The 21,447-nt window shown below is 38.5% G+C and overlaps 1 protein-coding gene and 1 long non-coding RNA gene across 4 annotated transcripts in view; one reads left to right on the plus strand and one right to left on the minus strand.

Annotated features, from left to right (window-relative positions):
* Positions 1-7,482, minus strand: part of LOC148217130 (uncharacterized) — a 41,301-nt gene extending 33,819 nt beyond the window's left edge. Inside the window, exon 1 of the long non-coding RNA XR_015796700.1 lies at positions 7,298-7,482. This is a non-coding gene — a long non-coding RNA (uncharacterized LOC148217130). The remainder of the gene's footprint in view (positions 1-7,297) is intronic.
* KIF26B (kinesin family member 26B) overlaps positions 1-21,447 on the plus strand; it is a 319,536-nt gene that overhangs the window by 272,361 nt on the left and 25,728 nt on the right. For all 3 annotated transcript variants that reach the window (XM_088144230.1, XM_088144220.1, XM_088144224.1), the window contains 2 exons: positions 13,401-13,563; positions 17,118-20,520. In XM_088144230.1, coding sequence (XP_088000356.1) covers positions 13,401-13,563; positions 17,118-20,520 — 3,566 coding nt within the window. The remainder of the gene's footprint in view (positions 1-13,400; positions 13,564-17,117; positions 20,521-21,447) is intronic.

Genomic DNA, 21,447 nt, shown 5'->3' on the forward strand with positions numbered 1-21,447 from the left:
TCCGGCACTCAGTGTGTCAGAGTGCCAGACCGCGTGGGTGATGTCACTAAAGTACCACAAGCTTCCTTCTCTTTGCAGCGTTCCGGCGTATAGTAATGAGTCAGAGCAAAGCGCTGGTGCTTTGCTTTGACACACTGAGTGCCGGACCACATGGGTGATGTTACCAAAGACTGCAAACAGAGGAGGCATGCCATAATAATAAATTACTGGACCCCCCAATCCACTTTATTTTGCTTCCAAGTCATTTATTTTAAATTTAAGTTTTTTACTCAAACTTCCTTCTTAAAATTAAGGTGTGTGTTATACACCTGTGCGTGTTATTTATTTATTTAGTCCCCCACCCATCTCCCCCCAATGGGGGACTCTGGGTGGGTCACAACACGTTAAAACAATAAATAAATATACAATTAAAACCTATAACAATACACATTCACAAAAATAAAAGGGAAAAAATCCAGGAGGCTGATGGTTCAAAGCAGCAACGCCAGGCCACTAAGGGACTAGCCAACCCCACACTTGATGATCCCCCTCCTTGCCCCAGGCCAGATGGCAGAGCCAGGTCTTCAGATCCCTTCAAAAGGCCAGGAGTGAGGGAGCCAACCTCACCTCCAGGGGCAAGATATTCCAAAGGGCAGGGGCTACAGCAGAGAAGGCCCGTCTTCTGGACCCCGCTAGTCAGAGTTCTTTTGCCGAAGGGGTCCGGAGCATGCCCTCTCTGTTCGGATGGGACGGGATGAACTTGTGGGGGAGAGGCGGTCCCTCAGGTAACCTGGTCCCATGCCATGTAGGGCTTTAAAGGTGATAACCAACACCCTGAATTGGACCCAGAAGCAAACCGGTACCCAATGCAGCTCACGAAGCAGTGGTGTTATATGGGTCCTTCTTCGGGCCCCAAAAATAGCTTGCGTGGCTGCATTCTGGACCAGCTGAACCTTCCGGATACTCTTCAAGGGTAGCCCCATGTAGAGCATATTGCAGTAGTCTATCTGGGAGATAACAAGGGCACGAGTGACCATTCAAAGGGCATCCCGATCCAGGAAAAGGCGTAACTGGTGCATGCCCTGAAGTTGTGCAAAAGCCCTCCTAGCCGTGGCTGCCACCTGCTCTTCAAGCAGAGCCGTGAGTCCAGGAGGACCCCCAGATTACGCACTGGGTCTATCTGGGGTAGTGCTACCCCATCCAGACATATTGGGTTATACGTCAATAAATACGGTAAGTACGTTATGACAGGCCAGTCTGTTTCCAAAGTTCCAGGCACTGATGCAGGAATGATGACTTTATATTCAAAAATTCCCTTTAACATTTTTGTTTTAGTTAAACCATTAACTTATCAGTTATAGGACACCACTGGAATTTAAAAAAATATACTTTCCAACTTCTCTGAGGACATACTAAATGCACCATATTTTATCTGAAACATTCGTCAGATGTTTCTTTCATTTTACTAAAACAAAAATCAATTATGAGATATGTAACTAACAAAAGATATATGGTTGGTTTAATATGACATCACACAAGTATATCACGAACACAGTTCTCTATCAGGGTGCCTATGGGGATTACATACCAAATCTACCTGAAAGACATAATAGATGGTTAAGAGGAAAATGGAGCTTTCTCTCTTGGAGAGTTGACATAACATATTCCCATGTTCTGTGTTTATAGTTTCCTCATTGGCTTGTTTGCTTTGTAATTAATCCCTCATGTTTAGCAGCGATTTATTAACAGGTACGTTTAGATAACACAATTTCTGCTTCTAAATCGTAAAATATCTTTATTTTAAGATCAAGCATCTTTATAATTTTTTTAACGATAAAGTTACATAGACACAGTTATACTCCCAGCCCTTGGAATATCAATGCAGTGTCTTTCCAGAGATCAGATTAACCAAAAACACTGTGATTTAATGGCTTTAACACCCTCCATCTTTATTGCCTTGTCCTGTTCTACTGATCTGGTGTCATGAAATGCCAGGCAAAGAAATATAGGGAATGCAGTTTTCTGACAAGCAAGCTGTTGACATTTTCTCCCCAGATTGCCATTCTGGGTTAGATTGGCCTATATAACAAAGTGCTTTTTCTTTGTAGATACTGTAGATTTAGCTCATTAATGTTTTCCTTTAACCTAAGTTGTGCAGGTTATGTTTCTTTTGCCATACCTAAACATTAATCTATTAAGGATTGTTTTGATATTTTAACTATATTATATACAAATAATATATTATGTCAGCAGATGCTTCTGCAATGTTGATTTCACTCACATTTAGTAAAATGACTGTTGTATAGTGGCAGAGCTCTAGTACAGTGCTAAGTTTCCCAAATTCAAATTATTTTGATTTGGAACATCCTGTTTCACATTCAGAGCAAACTTTTTAGATCACTTTGGATGGGTTTTGAGTTTGTAACAACTCTTTTTGAGATCAAAACACTTATTTGGGGGTGTGAAATGCACCACAAATGGTGAAAAGAACTCATTAATGCAAAGCAGTTGTTTTAAACCAGAATTAGGGCATTTTGCACTTATAGCACCTTGAATTCCAAATGTATGGATATGCCTGTAAAGCACTAAGCCTTCTATTGATGTGACATTTATAAAACCTTTCTTGTCTTAGTAACTTACATGCCCAATTAATTTTCCCTCTATAATAGTGCTTAATTCCTGGAAATAATTATGAAATAATGGATTGCAAACCCAGTTCAAATAATTTTAGCTAAAGGGTGTTATTTCCAGCATACTTGGTTGTCACTGTTGTCCCTTCATTCTTCCTTTTTCATTGCTTTTGTCTTTTAATTAAAACTGCCTTCTGTTAGTATTTGTCCTTCATACAAAACACAATTAACATTCAGAACTAAGCATAACATTGTAAAAACAAACCAAAAAAAACAATGCTAATGTAAATGTACAAATTTTGCATCACATTTTTGGATTACAATTCCCATCATCTGCTGTGGCTTATTAGCTTTGGCTACAGCTGGTAAAAACACTATCATGCACAATCAGGGGATGCTATTTTAGGAAGGTCAGAAATCTAACCTGTCTTTGCTTATTGTGAAACACTTAGAACTGCGGGGCACGGATTAGGCAGAGGGGCATTTGGCACTCAAACTATATAAATGGCACATAACAAATGTCAGCTAAACTGAATCCCCCTACAGGATCTGAGCATTATGTGTAGAAACCATTGTATTGCCAATATGCTGCTCTGAATTTTATTATTTTATATTCTTTATCTACACAGAAAGAAGCACCTTTAGACACAATGTTTATATTTATTCACTAGATGACATACCGTATTTTTCCGACTATAAGACAATACTTTTTTTTTTAAATCCTTACGCTAAAAATTGAAGGGTGTCTTATACAAGGAAGTAAGCCGAGGAGAGAACTGCACGGTTGCAAAACTGCCCATACTTTGTCTCTGCAAACAGGCTTCCTCCAATCACGAGCCTCCAATCACGAGTGAAACTGCCCATACTGTCTCTGCAAACAGACTTCCTCCAATCACGAGCCTTATGTAACTGACGTCAGCTGATGCTGAACAAACCAATTGGAAGAAGTCTGTTTGCAGAGGCAAGCTATTGGCAGTTTCACTCGTGACTGAATGTAATCAGTTATGCAAAAGAGCATGGAAATAGAGCTGCAGAGAGACGGTTTGGACCTCCTCCCACCGAGTGTATCAGGTCAATGTTACCTAATTACTAAATAAAAATGTCTTCTGCACTGTCTTTAAAATATTGATTTCTTAATTTTGGGTTGGAAAAGGGGTCGTCTTGTACATGGGGGTGTCTTACTGATGGAAAAATACGGTAATTACCCTGACTTATACTATGCCAGTCATTCACTCTATTATACCAGCCTTGGGGGCAAATATTACATTGTCATGGAATAATCACATACCTACATGGCTAAAAATCTTTGCCATTGGACAGTTGCCCATCAGGAGATCATGATATGCATTTTGTTATGCATATAGGAACCCATAATTTGGCACATTACAGATATAAATTATGAAGTTTTATATCCAGAGATTTAATTTTCTTGTCATTTTAATTTTCATCCCTATCCTTTTATTGGGTAGAATCTGTTAAGAAATAGAAAAGGTGAAAAAGGGAAGCGGAAAAAAACTTAGTGAAAACTTAGTATGTTTGCAGTTTGGAATAAAATACAAAAGATTGACTAAATAATGTTCTGTGAACAGGGGAAAATCCCTATTCTTTACATTGGATTTCTTTTTATATTACCTCCCCCCCCAGTTTGTTTTTGAAATACCTTGACAATTCTGAATATTTGATACTTGTTTCATATATTAATGCTCCATTCAGAGGAGTACAGCTAATTTTAGGAAAAGCATTGAGAAGATGACTTTTCACCAAGGTGATACATTTCTGCTTGGTTAAGATGGCTGTTTATACATAGCCACAAGGGAGGCCCAAAAGAGGAAACAGGTTTGCATAAAATGTGTAGATGTTAATGTTAGAAGCATAGATGCACCATGATGATTACTATCATTTAAATAGAAATAATTAGAATAGAATATATACATCATCATGAGGAAAGATTACTAGATGACAGGCATTAGAGATAGTTATTTGATCTGTGGTCAGGTGCTGTTGAAGGCCAACTTCAAAGTCCTGGTTTCTTTGGGAGATTATCTTGAACTGGGCTTAAATTGGAGAAGTCTTCAAATAGGGGACTGTCCTGTATGAAATACAATACATGGTCACCTTGTTTGGGCTATCACATTACAGTCAGACTTTAAAGGGGGGAAAAAAGGTAAAATCTTGAGTTTCCAGGTGCAAAAAGAAAAGGAATCCTCTTGTGTGTGCATGTACACGGGCACACACACATACACAGCATTTCTATGTCATAAAGAATGTCAGGAAGGAAGCTAGTTATATCTCAGCAATTAAAAAAGGGAATACATGAAAACTCTGGGCAATAAAAACCAAATAAAAGCAATAACAAAATGCAAAGATAAATAAATATAAGCCCTATCCATTAGCAGGCTGAAATGGTTCTAGTCTAGACACAAATTTACTACTTCAATAAGAATTGAATTGAAAAACTAGAATACTTAAATAACATCAGGATAATTGAAACTGCTCAGTGGACAGGCAGTTCTGTTTCTCTCCAGATTACTAGGGCTATTCACCCTCACTCTTTTTTTCTTGCTATCTTCTCCACTTCCAATAAAGCAGCTCCAAACCTAGTTGGAATAAAGAAGGGGAAAGCTGTGCAGGTGCTTATGCTATTTTATTTAAAATCACTGTATTGTATCAAGCAGATAGACTTTTAGGAAAGATAAGGCAACTGTTCTGACTAGAAGTCTAGTACCCATAATAGTCAACAGGTGCAGTCTGTTCCTCCTTCAGGAAAGAGACAAACCTCCTCCCCTTTACACAGAAAGAGGGTGAGAAAAAGAGAACTCTAAATTGCCTATATTTAGGTTTCTCATTTGAAAGTACAGTATTTGTTGGAATTCTTATATTGCTACCTTAACCCTTTTCTTAATAAATCTTATTAATCAGAGCTCTGAAGAGTTCTTTGTTGGAATTAACTATGTCCAGTCCAGGCTGAAACCAGAACCCTGACAATATTTCCACTCTCTCAGAAATGCAAAAACAACATGCAGTAAGAACAGGCAGTTCAAGTTCTGAGGTGTTATTGGCTGAATATTCAACACCAACTTATTGTATGGGGAGAGGGACCAGGTGATCACAGGGCTGGGGACATTTGACTGTGTACTGTCTCTTAATGGCAGTATTTACTAAGGCGATTCTGCCTGTTCGGTTCCTTTTAACCAATCAATCAATCTAGAGACTGTAGTTCTAATTCAATCTGATCTCTCACTTGTCTCCCAGCTTCAAAACAGCTATAGCTACAATGTGATAGGAATAAACTTAATATGATTATTGTAATCTCTGTCAGGGATTACAAATAATTAATTAATTAATTTTACCCTTTATTTTGGATAAACATTTATTCCAAATAAAAGACAGAAATTAAATCTACCCCAAATATGATCCAGGTGGAAATGTTTGGAGCTAAATGAACTACAGACTGAAATTTGGTCTTAACCAATCCTGATAGGTCCGTACTAGAGCTGGCATGCAAAGCCTGCTTTGAAGATGGTCCTTAATCATAGCTGACTTCATTTCCAATTGCAACACTGCTGATTCCATTGTCCACATGTCACAGTGAAGTCTTCCCACCAAACAGAATGAGCCATATCATTCTAGATTGGAAAATCCACAGCAGATGTATTGAGCAGACTAAAATTGGCTTATTTTAAGAATTGCCAATATTTTCCATAAGGGAAGACAGCCGTTCCTCGTCTCTCTATCCATAGCAAGCTCACTTAGCTGTCCACCATCAAAAATTGTTCTGTCATATAGCATTTTGCCAATACTGTGTGCCCAGTCAAACACACATACCTACATACAAAATATTATGACATAGTTCTATTACACAGATTTGTTTAGATTTGGCACAAGTAGAGGCATTGGACAGCATACACCCCACATATTCTATCAACCTGCAAGATCTGAGTCAATGAACAATTAATTGATAATAAAAGATGTCTGGAGCAATTGTATTGATCACTGGGTTCATCCACAAAGTCATTGGTCAGTCACTGTCAAAGTAAACATTAAAGTCAGAGAATTCTAATAGCATTTTTAGGAATAGAGTTACCATATAAGACGACAGTAAGAACAGAGAATTGTGATGTGATACTAAACCAGCTTCTTCAGAATGTTTCTAGTATGTTACTTACCTGTATATTTAAAATACCTTTTTTTAGACTACATCTTCAGCAAATCATGTACCCTGTAATAATTAAGTTAATTTTTCATTAGATTATTTTCCTTATTGTAATAAAAATGCAGCTTGTTTTATTCCAAAAGAGCATTGCTGTTATATTTAGATTATAAAATTAAAAAAAAATCTAATGAACTAAATTATTACAACATGAAAAGTCACAAAAAGCAGTTATATGTGACGGGTGGCGTTTCCTCATTGATTTAAAAAAAATAACAAAGCGCTCCATTATTAGTATATCTTATAGAAAAGCACAGCATAGGTAGGACTGGACCTGAATATAAAATACAAAGAGTTCACAAATTGTGTGATTAGCAACATTTCCCTTTGCATGCTTCTTCTTGGAAGCCAGATTTAGACAGGATAAGAAGGGAGCCAGCTGACTGTAGCCTCTAGCAAGTGGAAGGAATCACCAAGATAAAGTTAGAGAAGAATGAGTTAGTTTGGGTGGAGGCAGTGTAGCTAAAAATAAAATCACCTGTTCTTTATGAGGGCAGTCCGATTAATTTGTTGCATTCCAACAGCCAGGATGGATTTCCGTGTAATGCAAAGAGGGTTTATGAACGAAGCACATCCATCATGTGTAGTCTGTAGAAAGGCCACACTGCTTTTCTGATGATGGCTCCATATTCCCTGGAGACCTAAATGTAATCTGTTGTTGCCCTTTTGCTCTGTCATTTGATGTTTCACTTTGAGGGAAGTGTGAGCAAATAAAAGGCTTGGTATTGATTTCTGTACCAAAGTTAATAATTTCCATACATGCTATGCTTGGAATGGTGGTTACTGTTATACAGAATTTGATATTGCAGTATTTCTTGATGAACAGAGAATGCACTAAGCCTGCATGCCAAACTTTTATCTTTGCATTTCTGGATTCAAAGCTAAGTCGAGTCAGCAGCAAAATGAGTACAGTTGCTTTATTGTCATCTTATTAGACTTTTGTTTACATCACAGACTATCAAGTACTGTGGTAGGGCTGAATAATTATACCCGTAGGAAGCTGAGAATAGATGAAATCAGCACAGAGCACTGGACACTTCTGCAGAACTTCCAAACTTTGTAGTAAATACTTAGTTTAAACATGATGAGAAAGGGGCAGTCAGGTGACGAACATATCCATTGGAGTTAGCAATATGGTTTGTTTTAGCAATATCTTCAGTCTTTCTTTTCAGAAACAAATACTTAGTTAAGAAGTAATTCTGTAACTTTTCATTATATCCATAAGTGTTAATATAGTTGCTAATCTAAACTCTATACTGTATTTACCTGGAAGGAAGATGTGTTTTTAGCCAATTGTTTTTAGTTCTATAAATTGTTATTGCATTTATCCAATAGGGAGATTTTTTTTTCCCTCCAGATGACCAATGAACTGAAGGTCATCTTACATTCACTGCATGTATGTATGTATGTATGTATATGTGTATGTGTACATACACACACATATACACACCTACAAATGTATCACTTACACAAATTTGAAGTAAAAATTTCAGAATTGGTTTTATATAAGTTGGCAAAGGGAAGCTAGGTATTACATGGAAGTAATCCTACGGGTATAATTATTTGAGTGTGTTTATAATTCCCCTCCCCCCCCATTTTTTGTGCTAGTTTTGAATGAAGGATAAACAAATAGTATCAAAGTCCCCTTCCTATTTTCCTTTATGGTAGTGGATGTGACTTGGATTTATGACTTTCTCTTTTATTGTATTTAAGTGAACCACTGTCCTGCTTGGAAAGTAAAACTTGGTCCTAGCCTGAGAGTACATAGCAATTCCGCCCTCCCCCTCTCTCTGCTTAGAGTTAAACTGTGTATTTTAATGTTTGTATTATTGTAATTGTTTTTATTTTCTTTTGAATTTTGTTTGCCACCCAGAGTCACTGGTTGAAATGGGTAGCCATACAAAGTGGAAGGAAGGAAGGAAAGCAGGCAGGAGCAAGCAAGCATAAATTGAACTTGGCTGCAATTTTCTCATGTTGGTAGCACGGTTCCCCATCTGCATAAGACCCTGCAGTGTGATGCTTCCTCATCTGTTTTCTTTTTTCAGTGGCCGTATATGGACCCCACTTTCTCATTGAAAAGCAAGTATTTTTAAAAAGCAGCAGACTTACCTACTAGGCAAATAAGCAACCAAGAGCAGCCTTAATCAATTACTATGTTTGTAACTGGCCATTCCCGATCCCTTCTTAATGTGGATGCGTCATCCTGTCTAAGTAGATACATCAGTGACTCAAGCCAAGCGTTTGCCTCTGAGCATCTGCATAAATAAACTGGTTCGTTCTTGCCCCCATCTTGTTCTTCCCTTCCCTAGTCTCTACCAATAACAGCAGAGATGGAACTGGTTCCTGCTACTTTTCTGGCAGTGCTTTTTAGAAACAACAGATGAACTAGTGAAACTGTAGAAATCAGATTTATGAAGGAGTATATCCCATTAGATGTAGTTCTTAATAAATACAATTATTTAGCAAGTGTTTTAATGCATGCTGTTTGATTGCTCCTACTTGGTTTCCTCTCCCAGTGGGAGCAGCTAAACAAAACAATGCTAGAAATCCTATTCATGCATTGCAGTTGTGACAGAGTAAGTCAGGGAACCTGGATTGCTTGTAATGCTAAACAAACCACAGAGTTTCCTGATTATTTATTTGCTGTCATGGACAGAAGAGCTGGCGCGACTGATCATTGTTTACTACCTCATTAAATGCACTTGAGAGATTATCATTATGTGCAAACTGGCCAACTACGTACTTGAGAGATTAAAACCAACAATTTAAATGGTACCTAAAGGACAAAGAGCAATTCAGAGCAATGTGCGGCCTTGCTGTAATATATTTCCGCAACTTCCCAGGCATTTAATGGACTTCCATATGATATATTTAGAATCAAGGCTACAGATAGCTTAAAAGATTTTCAGTGCAAAAGCATAGAAATACATCCTTGAAATAAAGATTTAATGTGGTAAAGAGACTTCTTTAGAAATAAGAAGAATGTTCATTAGCTACACAAGGATTGTGTTAAATAAAAAGAGGAAATATTCATTATATTTTTTCCAGGAAGTTATTAAATTTAATGAGAGAAGACTATTCCAACTAACACTTCTACAAAAGTATAATTGTATCCAAGTATCATAAACAACTATAAAAAATGGAATGGTTTCATAGAAATAGAATAGACTTTATGAATAAGTTTTTTGATACTTATAATATGGCTTTGTTTATAAGGTCAAGTAACTTGTGGTATTGTTTGAAAACAGATCTTAAAGGATTGGGATTTTTTTTCTCATAGTTGTTCAGATTGAACATCTACTCATGTAAATTTATATTTACATGTCATTCGGTTAGTCTGCCAGTTTATATACATACTTAGCTACATTCTCATCATGCTATTCCTTTTCAGAATAAGCAACGTTATGCAAAAAATAGAAAAATAAGAAAGAAAGTAAAGGTAGGAGACAAGAAAAGGAAAAGAAAAGAAAAGGAAATATGGCTTCCACTGTGCCCATATCCTGTTTCATACATTGTCTTTTATTATTCATACTTCTCACTTCTATCTTTTGGAGAATCAACTCCAAACATTATTTTTCTCCGTATACACATTATGTAATTTGTTATCCTCATTTTTGCAGATATGGATATTTAAACGTTTTTATATTGCCTTGCTTATCATGGCAGAACAAAGCAGTTTTCACTGTGTATTTCATTATATAGGGGCCAGCCCTGTGAAGACACACCTCTGGCTTTCCACCTCTTAAATCTCACTTTTAGTGGGGAGTTTGAGCAGCCCCATTAGGGTGTGTTGATTCTGGTGATCCTCCAAGTACACAGATGCCAAGCCATGAAGGTTAAACCAGCACTTTGAATTTGGCCTGGAAGCCTATTGGTAATCAGTGCTGTAGCCTCAACATAACTGTAACGCTGCCTAACCTACTTTTTTTATTAGAAGTTAGGCCACTGCATTTTGTTCAGTCCCCAGGTAAAGCATGTTGCAATAGTCTAACTTCAAGGTAATGGAATTATGAATTTCTGTTGCAATTTTTTACACATTTTTTTCTCACCCACAGCATCTTTTGCTTCAATATTTCATCGAACATCCTTTTTCATACCTCCTATTAACATAACTCCACACACTTTTGTAGCATAGTTCTTTTCCTTTTGTTCCATGCAAATTCCTTGTTTCCTTGTATTCAGTTTCATGTTGAAAATTATATTTTAATATTTTTACATTTAGGACTTGTACTTTTTTTCCTGTAGTCATTCTTTCACACTATTTTCTTTTTGAAACTTTCCTTTTCTTCCATATCCATTTCTCCCCCAAAATCTACTTTTGACCCTACAGTAGTCCTCATTTAGGGACCACAATTAGGATCGGCAACATGGTCATTAAGCAAAGCGGTTGCTAAGTGAAACTGTGACTGTGCTTATGATCTTACTTCAGCTTTCCTTTGCTTTACAAATCTGCGAAGGTTGTAAACACAAGGACTGGTCGCAAAGTTACTTTTTCATCACCATCATAACTGCAAACAGTCACTAAACAAGTCAGTCGCTAAACAAGGTCTACCTGTACTAAATAAATGTTTCACCCAAATTCAAAAACTCTCATCACTCTTTGTGCCTTTATTTTCATAAACAAAACAATCAAGCTTTTTAAATTTATTTTTTCCATGTGTACATATAAACATGCGTTAAAAATTAATAGGCTAAATTAATTAGCAAAAGAAAAACATACCCACATACAACACAGTATAGTGTTGAACTGAAGTATTAGTATAGGTTCAAAAGTAACAAGCATGATACTGTCAAAAAGGGAAAAAAGAGGGAGAAAGACCTGGAAATTTTGTTTACAATTTTACAACAGCTCTAAAAAGTTTAACCGTATTACTTGGAAAGTCTTTTTCCTTGATCCTTTGTTTAAAAAAAAAACTACCCAACTCTAATTCAGATGTTAAATGACACATATAAACATGCCATTGTTTCAAATGAGGTGTAGATTTTATAATTCATTTAGTTGGCTCCCACAATTGAAAAATCCATGATTTTTTATAGATTTCAAATATTGGCGCTATATGCACCTGTAACATACTGCTGTACAGATAGGTGTATTAATCCTATTAAAGAATCCCAAATACAAACAATAATAGGGGATGCCCAAACTATATGGGTTACATCTCCAGCAGAAAGTAACCCTTGAAGGAAGTGATTTTAAATGCATTGTGGATCTATTAAATTTATCTCTGTGTATTTGCTGAGGTAGGCATAATTTGGGGGGAAGCCCTGTGCCCTGAAGAGCGCCATCAGGGACAGATTCACCAGGGGAACTTCTATAACGTGATGGAGCAGCTGCATGTATTCGAAGTCTTGTCTGGAAGCACCTCTCCCCAACTCATTTTTGTGCTAAAAGGCCACCGCAAACTCCACACAAAACAAATTCCATTTTATGAGCATGCATTTTATAAAAGATAGTGTGCTGACCGAATTGGTGGCAGGATCTTTTAGATTTCATCGCCACACTATGCCCACAAGAATTACTTTCATTCCTGGTGTACATATTCAAGTGTGGGGGGTGGGGGAGAGGAGGAATTGCAGCTTTCTTGCAATTTTAAAGGAAAGGAAAGAATCAGTCAGTGATTCTGAATCCTTGCAAATGGCTGTGTGTGTGTGTGTGTGTGTGTGTATACACACAAAATACATGCATGCATACACACACACACACTGTGCAGCAGCTATATATGTATTCCTTAGCAGACAAGCAAGGCAGTCTGACTAATCTGTGAGGGGTAGATGTCATTACCATTTGAAGAGGGGCTGTTTGGCATTTCAGGAGGAGTGGAATCTCATTAAGAAATAACGGGTATAGTTTTAAGTGAACCACACATTTCTCCTGCTCGGTTCCTATCCATTTTAGCAGGGCTCTCACAGAAGCAGCTCCCAGTGGATGTTCACATTAGTAGCTCTGAATTAATGCTTCTCATCACCAACAAATGCACATAGGGACTATTTTACTTCTGAATTGTCTTAGGTACTGCTAACAGCAGTGAGGTCTGTCTGCCTGCCTGTCTGTCTGTCTGTCTTTTTCTCGCTTTTGCTTAATTTTTGACAGTTCGCATTTGCACATAGGAATAAACTGATTGCATTCTGATTTACCCAGGTTCTTCATTGCCAAAGCCATTGTTATGCAGTACCATTTCCAGGTCTAATTATCATCACAGAGTGTCCAAGAAAAAGGGTGGCAGGACATTAGAATTTTAAAACTGAGCCCATTTTGTTTACACAAAGTGGCAGAAACATAAATGGCAAGAACCAATCTTTTTTTAATGCCGTAGAATTTTCCCTTGGAACTCTGGTTTTCCACAAGTCAGTCTCCCGTGTTGAAGGCAGTAGCAGGAAAAAATACAAAAAGAGAAGCTCTTCTCACCATAATCATTTACCAACTTGTTCAACTGGAGAGGCAGTACACTAGAATCCTGAAGAACAGTGCTCATTAGCATTCCATTAAAAGGATGGAATCTTGCGAAAACCTGGAGTCTTATCCTGACAGTGCTAGTGAAACATAGCTCACTAATGCAGCCTTAATTCTTTTTATTTTGCAGAGACAGCAAGCTGACCATGTTGCTCCGAGAGTCCCTTGGGAACATGAACTGCCGTACCACCATGATAGCTCACATTTCAGCAGCTGCAGGAAACTATGCTGAAACCCTTTCTACTATCCAGATTGCATCCAGGGTTTTAAGAATGAAGAAAAAGAAAACTAAGGTAAGGACAGTCTTTGGTTGTCATTCACTGGAAAAAGCAAAGCAGCCCAAGCTCGTAAATATATGGAGTGCCATCTCTACAGAAATCAATATTCATGGTGTTTGAGTGCATGGCAGTACATTTAAGACTGCGTGTGGAAAGGAGGGGGGAATCATATGTTTTGTACTCAGTGAATGATGCAGTGTTTTTAACAGCCACATACATGGCAGAAAACTCGTGTTCTTTTCTTAGAATATCACTAGCACTGAGAGCTGCTTAAAATTCAGTTTCTTTATCATAATTCACATTAATGGCCTGAGGATTGTTAAATCAATTAGTTGAGATCAATGAACAGATTCCACAATTATTGCTACCCAACAGACTGTTCACAGAAAGAAACCTCTGCAAAATAATAGGCTGTTGTGTGTGACATCAGTGTTAATTTCCCTGTAATTTTCTCCATTACTTTTTCAAGTACAAGCTTGTCAGGGCATTTGAAGCCAATATCTTCAGTTAGCATGTGAGTTAAGCTCAGTGTCTGATCTTAACACTGTAAAATCGTTTGCAGAAATAAACATTTGCAAGATGAAGATAGTTACTGAGAAGTTGTGACCTTAATGTTTATTGGGCCCACTTCTCAATGCTACTTTTTAAAAAGGTTGTTGTTTTAGCAACTGAGGGGTAGGGGGGCAGTGAAATGACATGATGACAACAAGAAAGGCATCACAGCCAAAATTTTCAATGCTTTTTTTCAATTTGGGGGGTTGAGATTTTTAAAAATCTTAAACAGATGTGTTAAGGCTTGTTGAAATACTTTTTACATTGTTGTTTACCATTGAAAATTGGCAGGTAATTGTAAACGCATACTTATTATTTATATGCAGTTGTTTACAGATTCAAAATAAGGAAAAAGTTAATATGGCAGGTGTAGAAGTTTGGACATTCTTCCAGTTAATACTTTGTAGCACCTTCTTTAGCGGAAATAACAACTTCCAAACAGTTTCTGACCCAGCAAACAGGTTTTCTATTCTTTCTTTGGGTTTTTTTTTTTTTTTAATGTTTCCTCCTTGAAGAACTCTTCTAGCTCAGAAATACTCTTAGGTATCCCTGCATGCACTCTGTGTATGATATCTTTTCATAGTTTTTTAATCTTATTTAAGTCTGGGGACTGTGAAGGCCATTCCAAAATGGTTATCTTTCTCTCCAGCAAGTATGTTATGGCTGATTTTGCAGAATGGAATCAGATCATTGTCTTGTTGAAATATCCAGCTTCTTTTCAGATTCAATTTCTTCAGTGACTGAGGGGCATCAGTTTCTAGGATGTGTTGATATTTAATTATATTTAATTTAATGTAATTATATTTAATTGAATCCATTGTTCCTTTCACCACAATATCTCCTATGTCACTGGCTCCCACGCAATCCTAAACCATAACAAAGCCATCCCCATACAGTTAGCAAGGTGTAATTTTCTTCAAATGCTTCACTTTTTTTCTTCAGATATGTCTTCTGTCATTGTATCAAAATAGTTTAATTTTTGTTTTATCAATCAAACTACTTTGTTTCAAAACATTTCAGGTTTATCAAGTTTTTCTTTTGCGTTCTTTAGCCCAGAATTGAGTGGAGTTGGGTGGCATCTAAGCCAAATAAATAAATTATTACTTTCATAATTATGGTTAGAGAAAGGTTTACTTCTGATAACTCTCCCATGCAGATCATTGCTGTTTAAGAAATGCTGTATTGTGGATCTGTGTGCAACTACAGATTCAGTGTCACCTAAACTTTTCAGCAAGTCATTTGCACTATCTGTGGGTTCTGTTTTGCAGATCTGACCAGTTTGGAGGCAGTTCTAGCAGAGATTTTTTTTTTGAACTTCCAGGTGTTGCCTTAATTTCAACAGTTCCAATATTTCTTATCAGTGTTTCTCACAATTAGAAATGCTAGCTGGAAACATTTAGAGTTTTTTGTAACAGTGAATTATCTTAATTATTAATTAATTAATTATTTTTAGTAATGGTTTTAACTGATGTTTTATGTATTTATATATATTTGTGTTTTAATGTTTGTTGTGAGAGTTTCCCCATCGGGGGGAGATGGGCGGGTGAGAATTTTAATAAATAAATAAATCTTCATTTTCAAATGCTCTGATAGCTCTTGAGGATTCTATGGTTGTTGAAAGTAAGCAAAATAAAATCCATAATCTAAGGGTAGAAAGATCAAGATATTTTTTCTCCTATGAAAGTGTCTTCACCTGCCTAATTGTAGGCCTAACAAATCAATCACCTTTTTAAGCCTTATTAACAATCTTACAATAAAAAAGTAGTATTGCGTCAATTGAAAGAGTGTCCAAACTTCTGCACATGCCATATTCTCTTCTTTCTTATTTTGAATCTGTCAACAATTGCACATAAATAGTATATAAGCATTCAAATTCACAGAAAGATGTTTTATTTAACTTAGTATCATATAGAGATTATGTCAGCTTCTGTTCACTTCAGAATTCCTTGAAACATACAATTTTATTGGGGAGGGGGTTAAACTTTTCCATGCAACTGTACTCCTACAATCTAACAGAATGTGTGTGTGTGTGTGAGAGAGAGAGAGATAACATTTTAAAATCCTCAGTCACTTTCAACTATGATTCAGAATCTCTTGTGCAGAAATTGATCTATGCTTCCATTCATGAAACTGAATGAGATCCAACAGAGGCTCCCTTCTGGATAAGCGGATAGTGCGGGAGTATTGGAAGCTTCAGAGAACACCAAGTTCAGTTGCTGTCATCTTTCAGCATTATCAAAACTCTGTCAGGTTTTGCAGTCTTATACAACCATGTCAAAAATATGTCTCATTGAATCATCTAGTAAGTGTTATTTAGGTTGATTGCCTCAAACACCTTTTTTTTAATAAGACTGCACAACATTATGACTCTGTAATATCACTGTATTGAGGGATAGTGAGACTGGCTGAAGAGATAATCATAAATGGATTTCCAAGAAGGATTGTGTTGCTTCTGCTGTTCAGCCTCATTTTGTCATCTGAAAAATGCTAATATTAGCAAATTTTATAATGTATGTATAGAATCCATTAAAGAATTAAAATGCTTGAAATCGATTAGTATTCTTTTCAACTCAAAATTATTTTTTACTCATGATGCTACTAAAGCCCTAAACAGCAATATGGTCATTGCATGTATATGAGCACATGGACCTGCTTAAACCTCACAAGCAGTCTGTGCAGTTGTGTGCTGTGAGGATTTCACCATTTTCTCCATGACATCAGAGAGTCCCTAATTCACTGTGATAAATTACTGCACTCTTTCCCATCCTAGTACCCTCTGCATGTGTTAGGTCTAGAACTGTCAAAATTCCCATCAAGCATTATAGCTGAGCATTTTGGGAATTGTAATTCCAACACATTTGGAGAGCATCAGATTGGGAAAGATTGATCCTGAATGAGGTACTCCCTGCATGGTGGCATTCCAAGTAATTAGAACACATATCACTACTTACTTGAATGCATTGGTACTGGAAAGCGTTTTTGGAGTTCTAACTTTTCATTCCTCTTCTCATTTCTAGTATACATCAAGTTCTTCTGGAGGAGAAAGCTCTTGTGAAGAAGGGAGGATGAGGAGGCCAACCCAACTTAGACCTTTCCATTCACGGAATGTTGTTGATGCAGACTTCCCAATTCTTCATTTGTCAAGTGACCCAGATTATTCTTCTAGCAGTGAACAGTCATGTGACACTGTCATTTATGTTGGCCCTAATGGAACAGCTCTTTCTGACAAGGAGCTGACTGATAATGAAGGCCCCCCTGATTTTGTCCCTATAGTTCCTGCTCTTCAGAAAACTAAAAATGAAGGCAAGTTGGAGGAAATGAATGAGACAGTCCCTGACACCTCTGAAAGAGATTGCTTGAAGTGCAACACATTTGCAGAACTCCAAGAGAGATTAGACTGCATTGATGGCAGTGAAGAGACAGACAGATTTCTTTTTGAAGAACTACCAGTTCAGTTTAATGCAGACCCAGTGACTAAATGTTCTTTATCAGGCCAAGAGGCAGAGCACTGTAGTGCATCAGAGCCAAGCAGGGAAGATGAGCTGGTGGTCTGCCAGGAACCTGATAAAGATGCCAAGGAAAATTTAAATGCTACAGCCAGCAAAGTCCAGGGAGCCCACTCCCCTGTTCACAGTAGGATGCTTAATGAGGTTTCCACTCCTCAGCCCCTTTGGAGTGTTACAAGCAGCCTTAGTAGTCAGATTAACCGTTCCCAACAACCTCACTGCACAGACCTGCAAAGCAGTCAAGAAAGCCTTAATAGCTTTGGCTTCATAGAAAGCAAACCACGGCCCATGGGATCACCACGGCTTGGTATTGCCAGCCTTTCAAAGGCCTCCGATTACAAACCACCAGCTTCTCCTTCTCAGAGGTGCAAAGTTTATACTCAGAAAGGGGTATTGCCCAACCCAGCACCTCCACCATCATCATTAAGCAAAGATTCGGGTATGGTTTCCAGTGAATCTCTGATGCAGTCCGAGATCCGCACCCCTCCCATTGGAATGAGCCCTCAAATCCTGAAAAAGTCACTCTCTTCTAGCAACATTGATTACAGAGAGACAATTGACAATGTAGAGCAGCAGCAACAAACTCTTTCTCCAGAGTCAAAGAAGGAGATTTTGAGTACAACTATGGTCACAGTTCAGCAGCCATTAGAACTTAATGGGGAGGATGAGCTGGTATTTACTCTAGTTGAAGAACTGACCATTAGTGGAGTTTTGGAGAATGGACGGCCAACAAGTATCATCAGCTTTAACAGTGATTGTTCTGTACAGGCATTGGCCTCTGGGTCTAGACCAGTTAGCATTATCAGCAGTATTAGTGAAGACCTTGAGTGCTACTCCAGCACAGCTCCTATTTCCGAGGTAAGCATTACCCAGTTCCTGCCTCTTCCAAAAATGGGGTTGGTGGACAAAGCCGAAGAAGCTGAAAGTAGACGTTCCTCTATTAGCTCATGGCTGAGTGAAATGAGTACTGGAAGTGATGGTGAACAATCATGCCACAGTTTTGTAGCACAGGCATGCTATGGTCATGGAGAAGCAATGGCAGAAGCTCCTATTTCTGAGCTTGCAAGAGCAGTTCAGAATAATAGTGCAGTTTGCATATATGACAAGCAAAACCGTCATACTGAGGATATGTTTGTGTCACCAGAAGGGGTTGACAAAAGTATTAATAAATTATCTCCCATCAGAAGCTGTAAAATATCACCCCTGGATAAGACTACAGTGACAATATCAAACACTACAAGCCTAAGCAGTTGTGAAGGGTTCATACCAATGAAGACCAACATTACAGTATTCCCATGTATTGCTGTTAATTCCTTTAAGGCCCAAGAGAGTCATGAGGCCATATCAGCATTATCATCACCAGCCAAAACTCCCCATCCTCATGAAGGAAAAGAATCCAGTGCAAGAGAAGACATAAAATTTGATGATCCTTGGCTAAAGAGGGAAGATAGTGCAAAAAATGAACATGGTGCTTCCAAAGCTGAAACACTACCTGAGCAAAATAAGAAACAAAACTCTGCTGATAGGTTCAGTAGCAGCAGCGGAGAGATTTCAAGTTCACCAGGAACTGAAAACCCAAGGAGGGTTGTGGATGAATGTGAAGTGGGACTATCTAGTTCTGCAACCCACAGCCCTCTTCATTCTACTGAGAGTTTGAAAAATGGCAGCCTCAGAGGATTCCAGAAGACCAACAAGTTGGAGGAATTGGACCCAGTTTCCTATCATTATGTAGAGGAGAATGGTGGCATGAGCTCTTCTGTGTCATCCCAAACATCGAAAGCTAGCTTGGAAAGGAAGATTGCTTCTCCCAAGCACGGTGTTCTTACCCGCCCCAAAGGAACACCACCATTACCTCCTGTGAGGAAATCTAGCCTTGACCAGAAGAACAGAGCCAGTCCCCAGCACAGTGCTTGTAGCAGTAGCACCAGCAGCCCTTCCAGCCAACCACCCTCTTTTTTGGCTAGCTTTCCTGATGAACTGAGTGGGAAACAAAAGGGTTCCAGTATGGAGAGTGGGAGCAATAGTAGCAGTAAATTATTTAGTGCAAAACTGGAACAGCTGGCTAGCAGAACCAATTCTCTTGGAAGGTCTAATGGGAGTCATTACGAGTGCCTGTCCTTGGAAAGGGCAGAAAGCTTATCCTCTGTCAGCTCCAAGATGACTATTGGGAAAGACACCACCATGCCCAGAGCCAGCAGGGGCCTCAACCGCAGTGCAATGTCCTCCCCAACAAACTCAGGCTTTTCCCAGTCTGCAGGGGCTTCACCGAAGGCCAGTCAATCAAAGATCTCTGCAGTGAGCAAGCTCCTTTTGGCAAGTCCAAAGGCTCGAAGTCTGGCTGCCTCTACCACCAAAACCCTTAGCTTTTCAACCAAGTCTCTTCCTCAATCTGTGGGACAGAGTTCAAGTTTGCCTCCAAATGGAAAGAACATGTCCTGGTCAACTCAGTCTCTTAGCAGGAACCGGGGCTCTGGTCTTTCTTCCAAATTGCCCCTCAGAGCTGTTAATGGGAGGATTTCAGAACTGCTGCAAGGAAGCACTGGCACCCGAGGAATGCAGCTGTGCAGGAACTCAGACACAGATGAACGCAGCAGCATTCATGGGGACAAAAAGCCACCTGTTCACCTGCTGCCTTCACCATACAGCAAGATCACACCTCCTAGGAAGCCTCATCGCTGTAGCAGCGGCCATGGAAGTGACAACAGCAGTGTTCTGAGTGGGGAACTGCCTCCAGCCATGGGAAAAACAGCTCTGTTCTACCACAGTGGAGGAAGCAGCGGATATGAAAGCATGATCAGAGACAGCGAAGCGACAGGAAGTGCTTCCTCTGCACAAGACTCTATGAGTGAGAATAGCAGCTCCGTCAGTGGCAGGTGCCGAAGTCTTAAAAACCCCAAAAAGCGTTCAAATACAGGTATGTCCCCAGTGGGTGTCTTGAGAAAAGTTCTGCAAATGGCAAGCTGAGCTTCCAAGAAAGTCAGACTTGCATCAAGTGGCAAGATAAGCATTATGGAGGAAAATAGTAATTAATTATGCTTAATAGGTGGCATTGCACAAAGTCAAAAAGTGAGTATATAGATCCTACATCATAAATATAGCATTCTGATGCTGCATTCTGACACTATGGAATAGAGGCCACCAGGAGTCACAGTGTCTTTTCCTGAAATTAATTAATCAAGATAATTTATATGGTCACCTATCACAGAAGCGACTCTGGGTGGCATGTAAAGATTTAAAAACCCCAACAATTAAAAACAACCCATGATGCCTGAGGTAAATGATACATTCCAGTCTTAAAATCCCATCCACAACAGAGCTTGCCTAGCCTGGCCTTAATGCCTGGGGGAACAGCCAGGTCTTCAGAGCCTTACAAAATGCTAATAGGGTCAGGACCACCCAGATATTTGGGGGGATGCTGTTTGACAAGGCAGATGTTGCCACAGAGACCGAAGCACATGACTGCCCTCAGTAACTCCATCACGATCTGGGAAAAACATGTTTGATTGAAGGAGTTGCAGACAGATGCTCCATGTGTGCTGCATAGTTCTATGAACCTTTACATCACTGATCTTTACTGCTTACATGATGGAAAAATTAAGGTGCATTTTGAGGCAATAGTGAATTGATAAGACTACTAACTTTTTTTTAAAATCATCTTTAAAAAATAATCTTTTTCTTCTGAGGGAAAAAAAGGCATTTCTTACTTGGAATACTTTGTGTGATAGAATTGAGGAAGACCAAAACACTGTCTGTTAAAACCACTTTTCCCAACCTTGTGCCTTTCAGATGTGCTGGGACAACAGCTCTTATCATTTCTAATCACAGGGCTGACTAAGAATTA

This window comes from Python bivittatus, unplaced genomic scaffold, assembly GCF_059951505.1.
Source record: "Python bivittatus isolate LINGU-HERP-01145 unplaced genomic scaffold, Pbiv_v1 ctg000020_np1212, whole genome shotgun sequence".
NCBI classification, from domain to species: Eukaryota; Metazoa; Chordata; class Lepidosauria; order Squamata; family Pythonidae; genus Python; species Python bivittatus.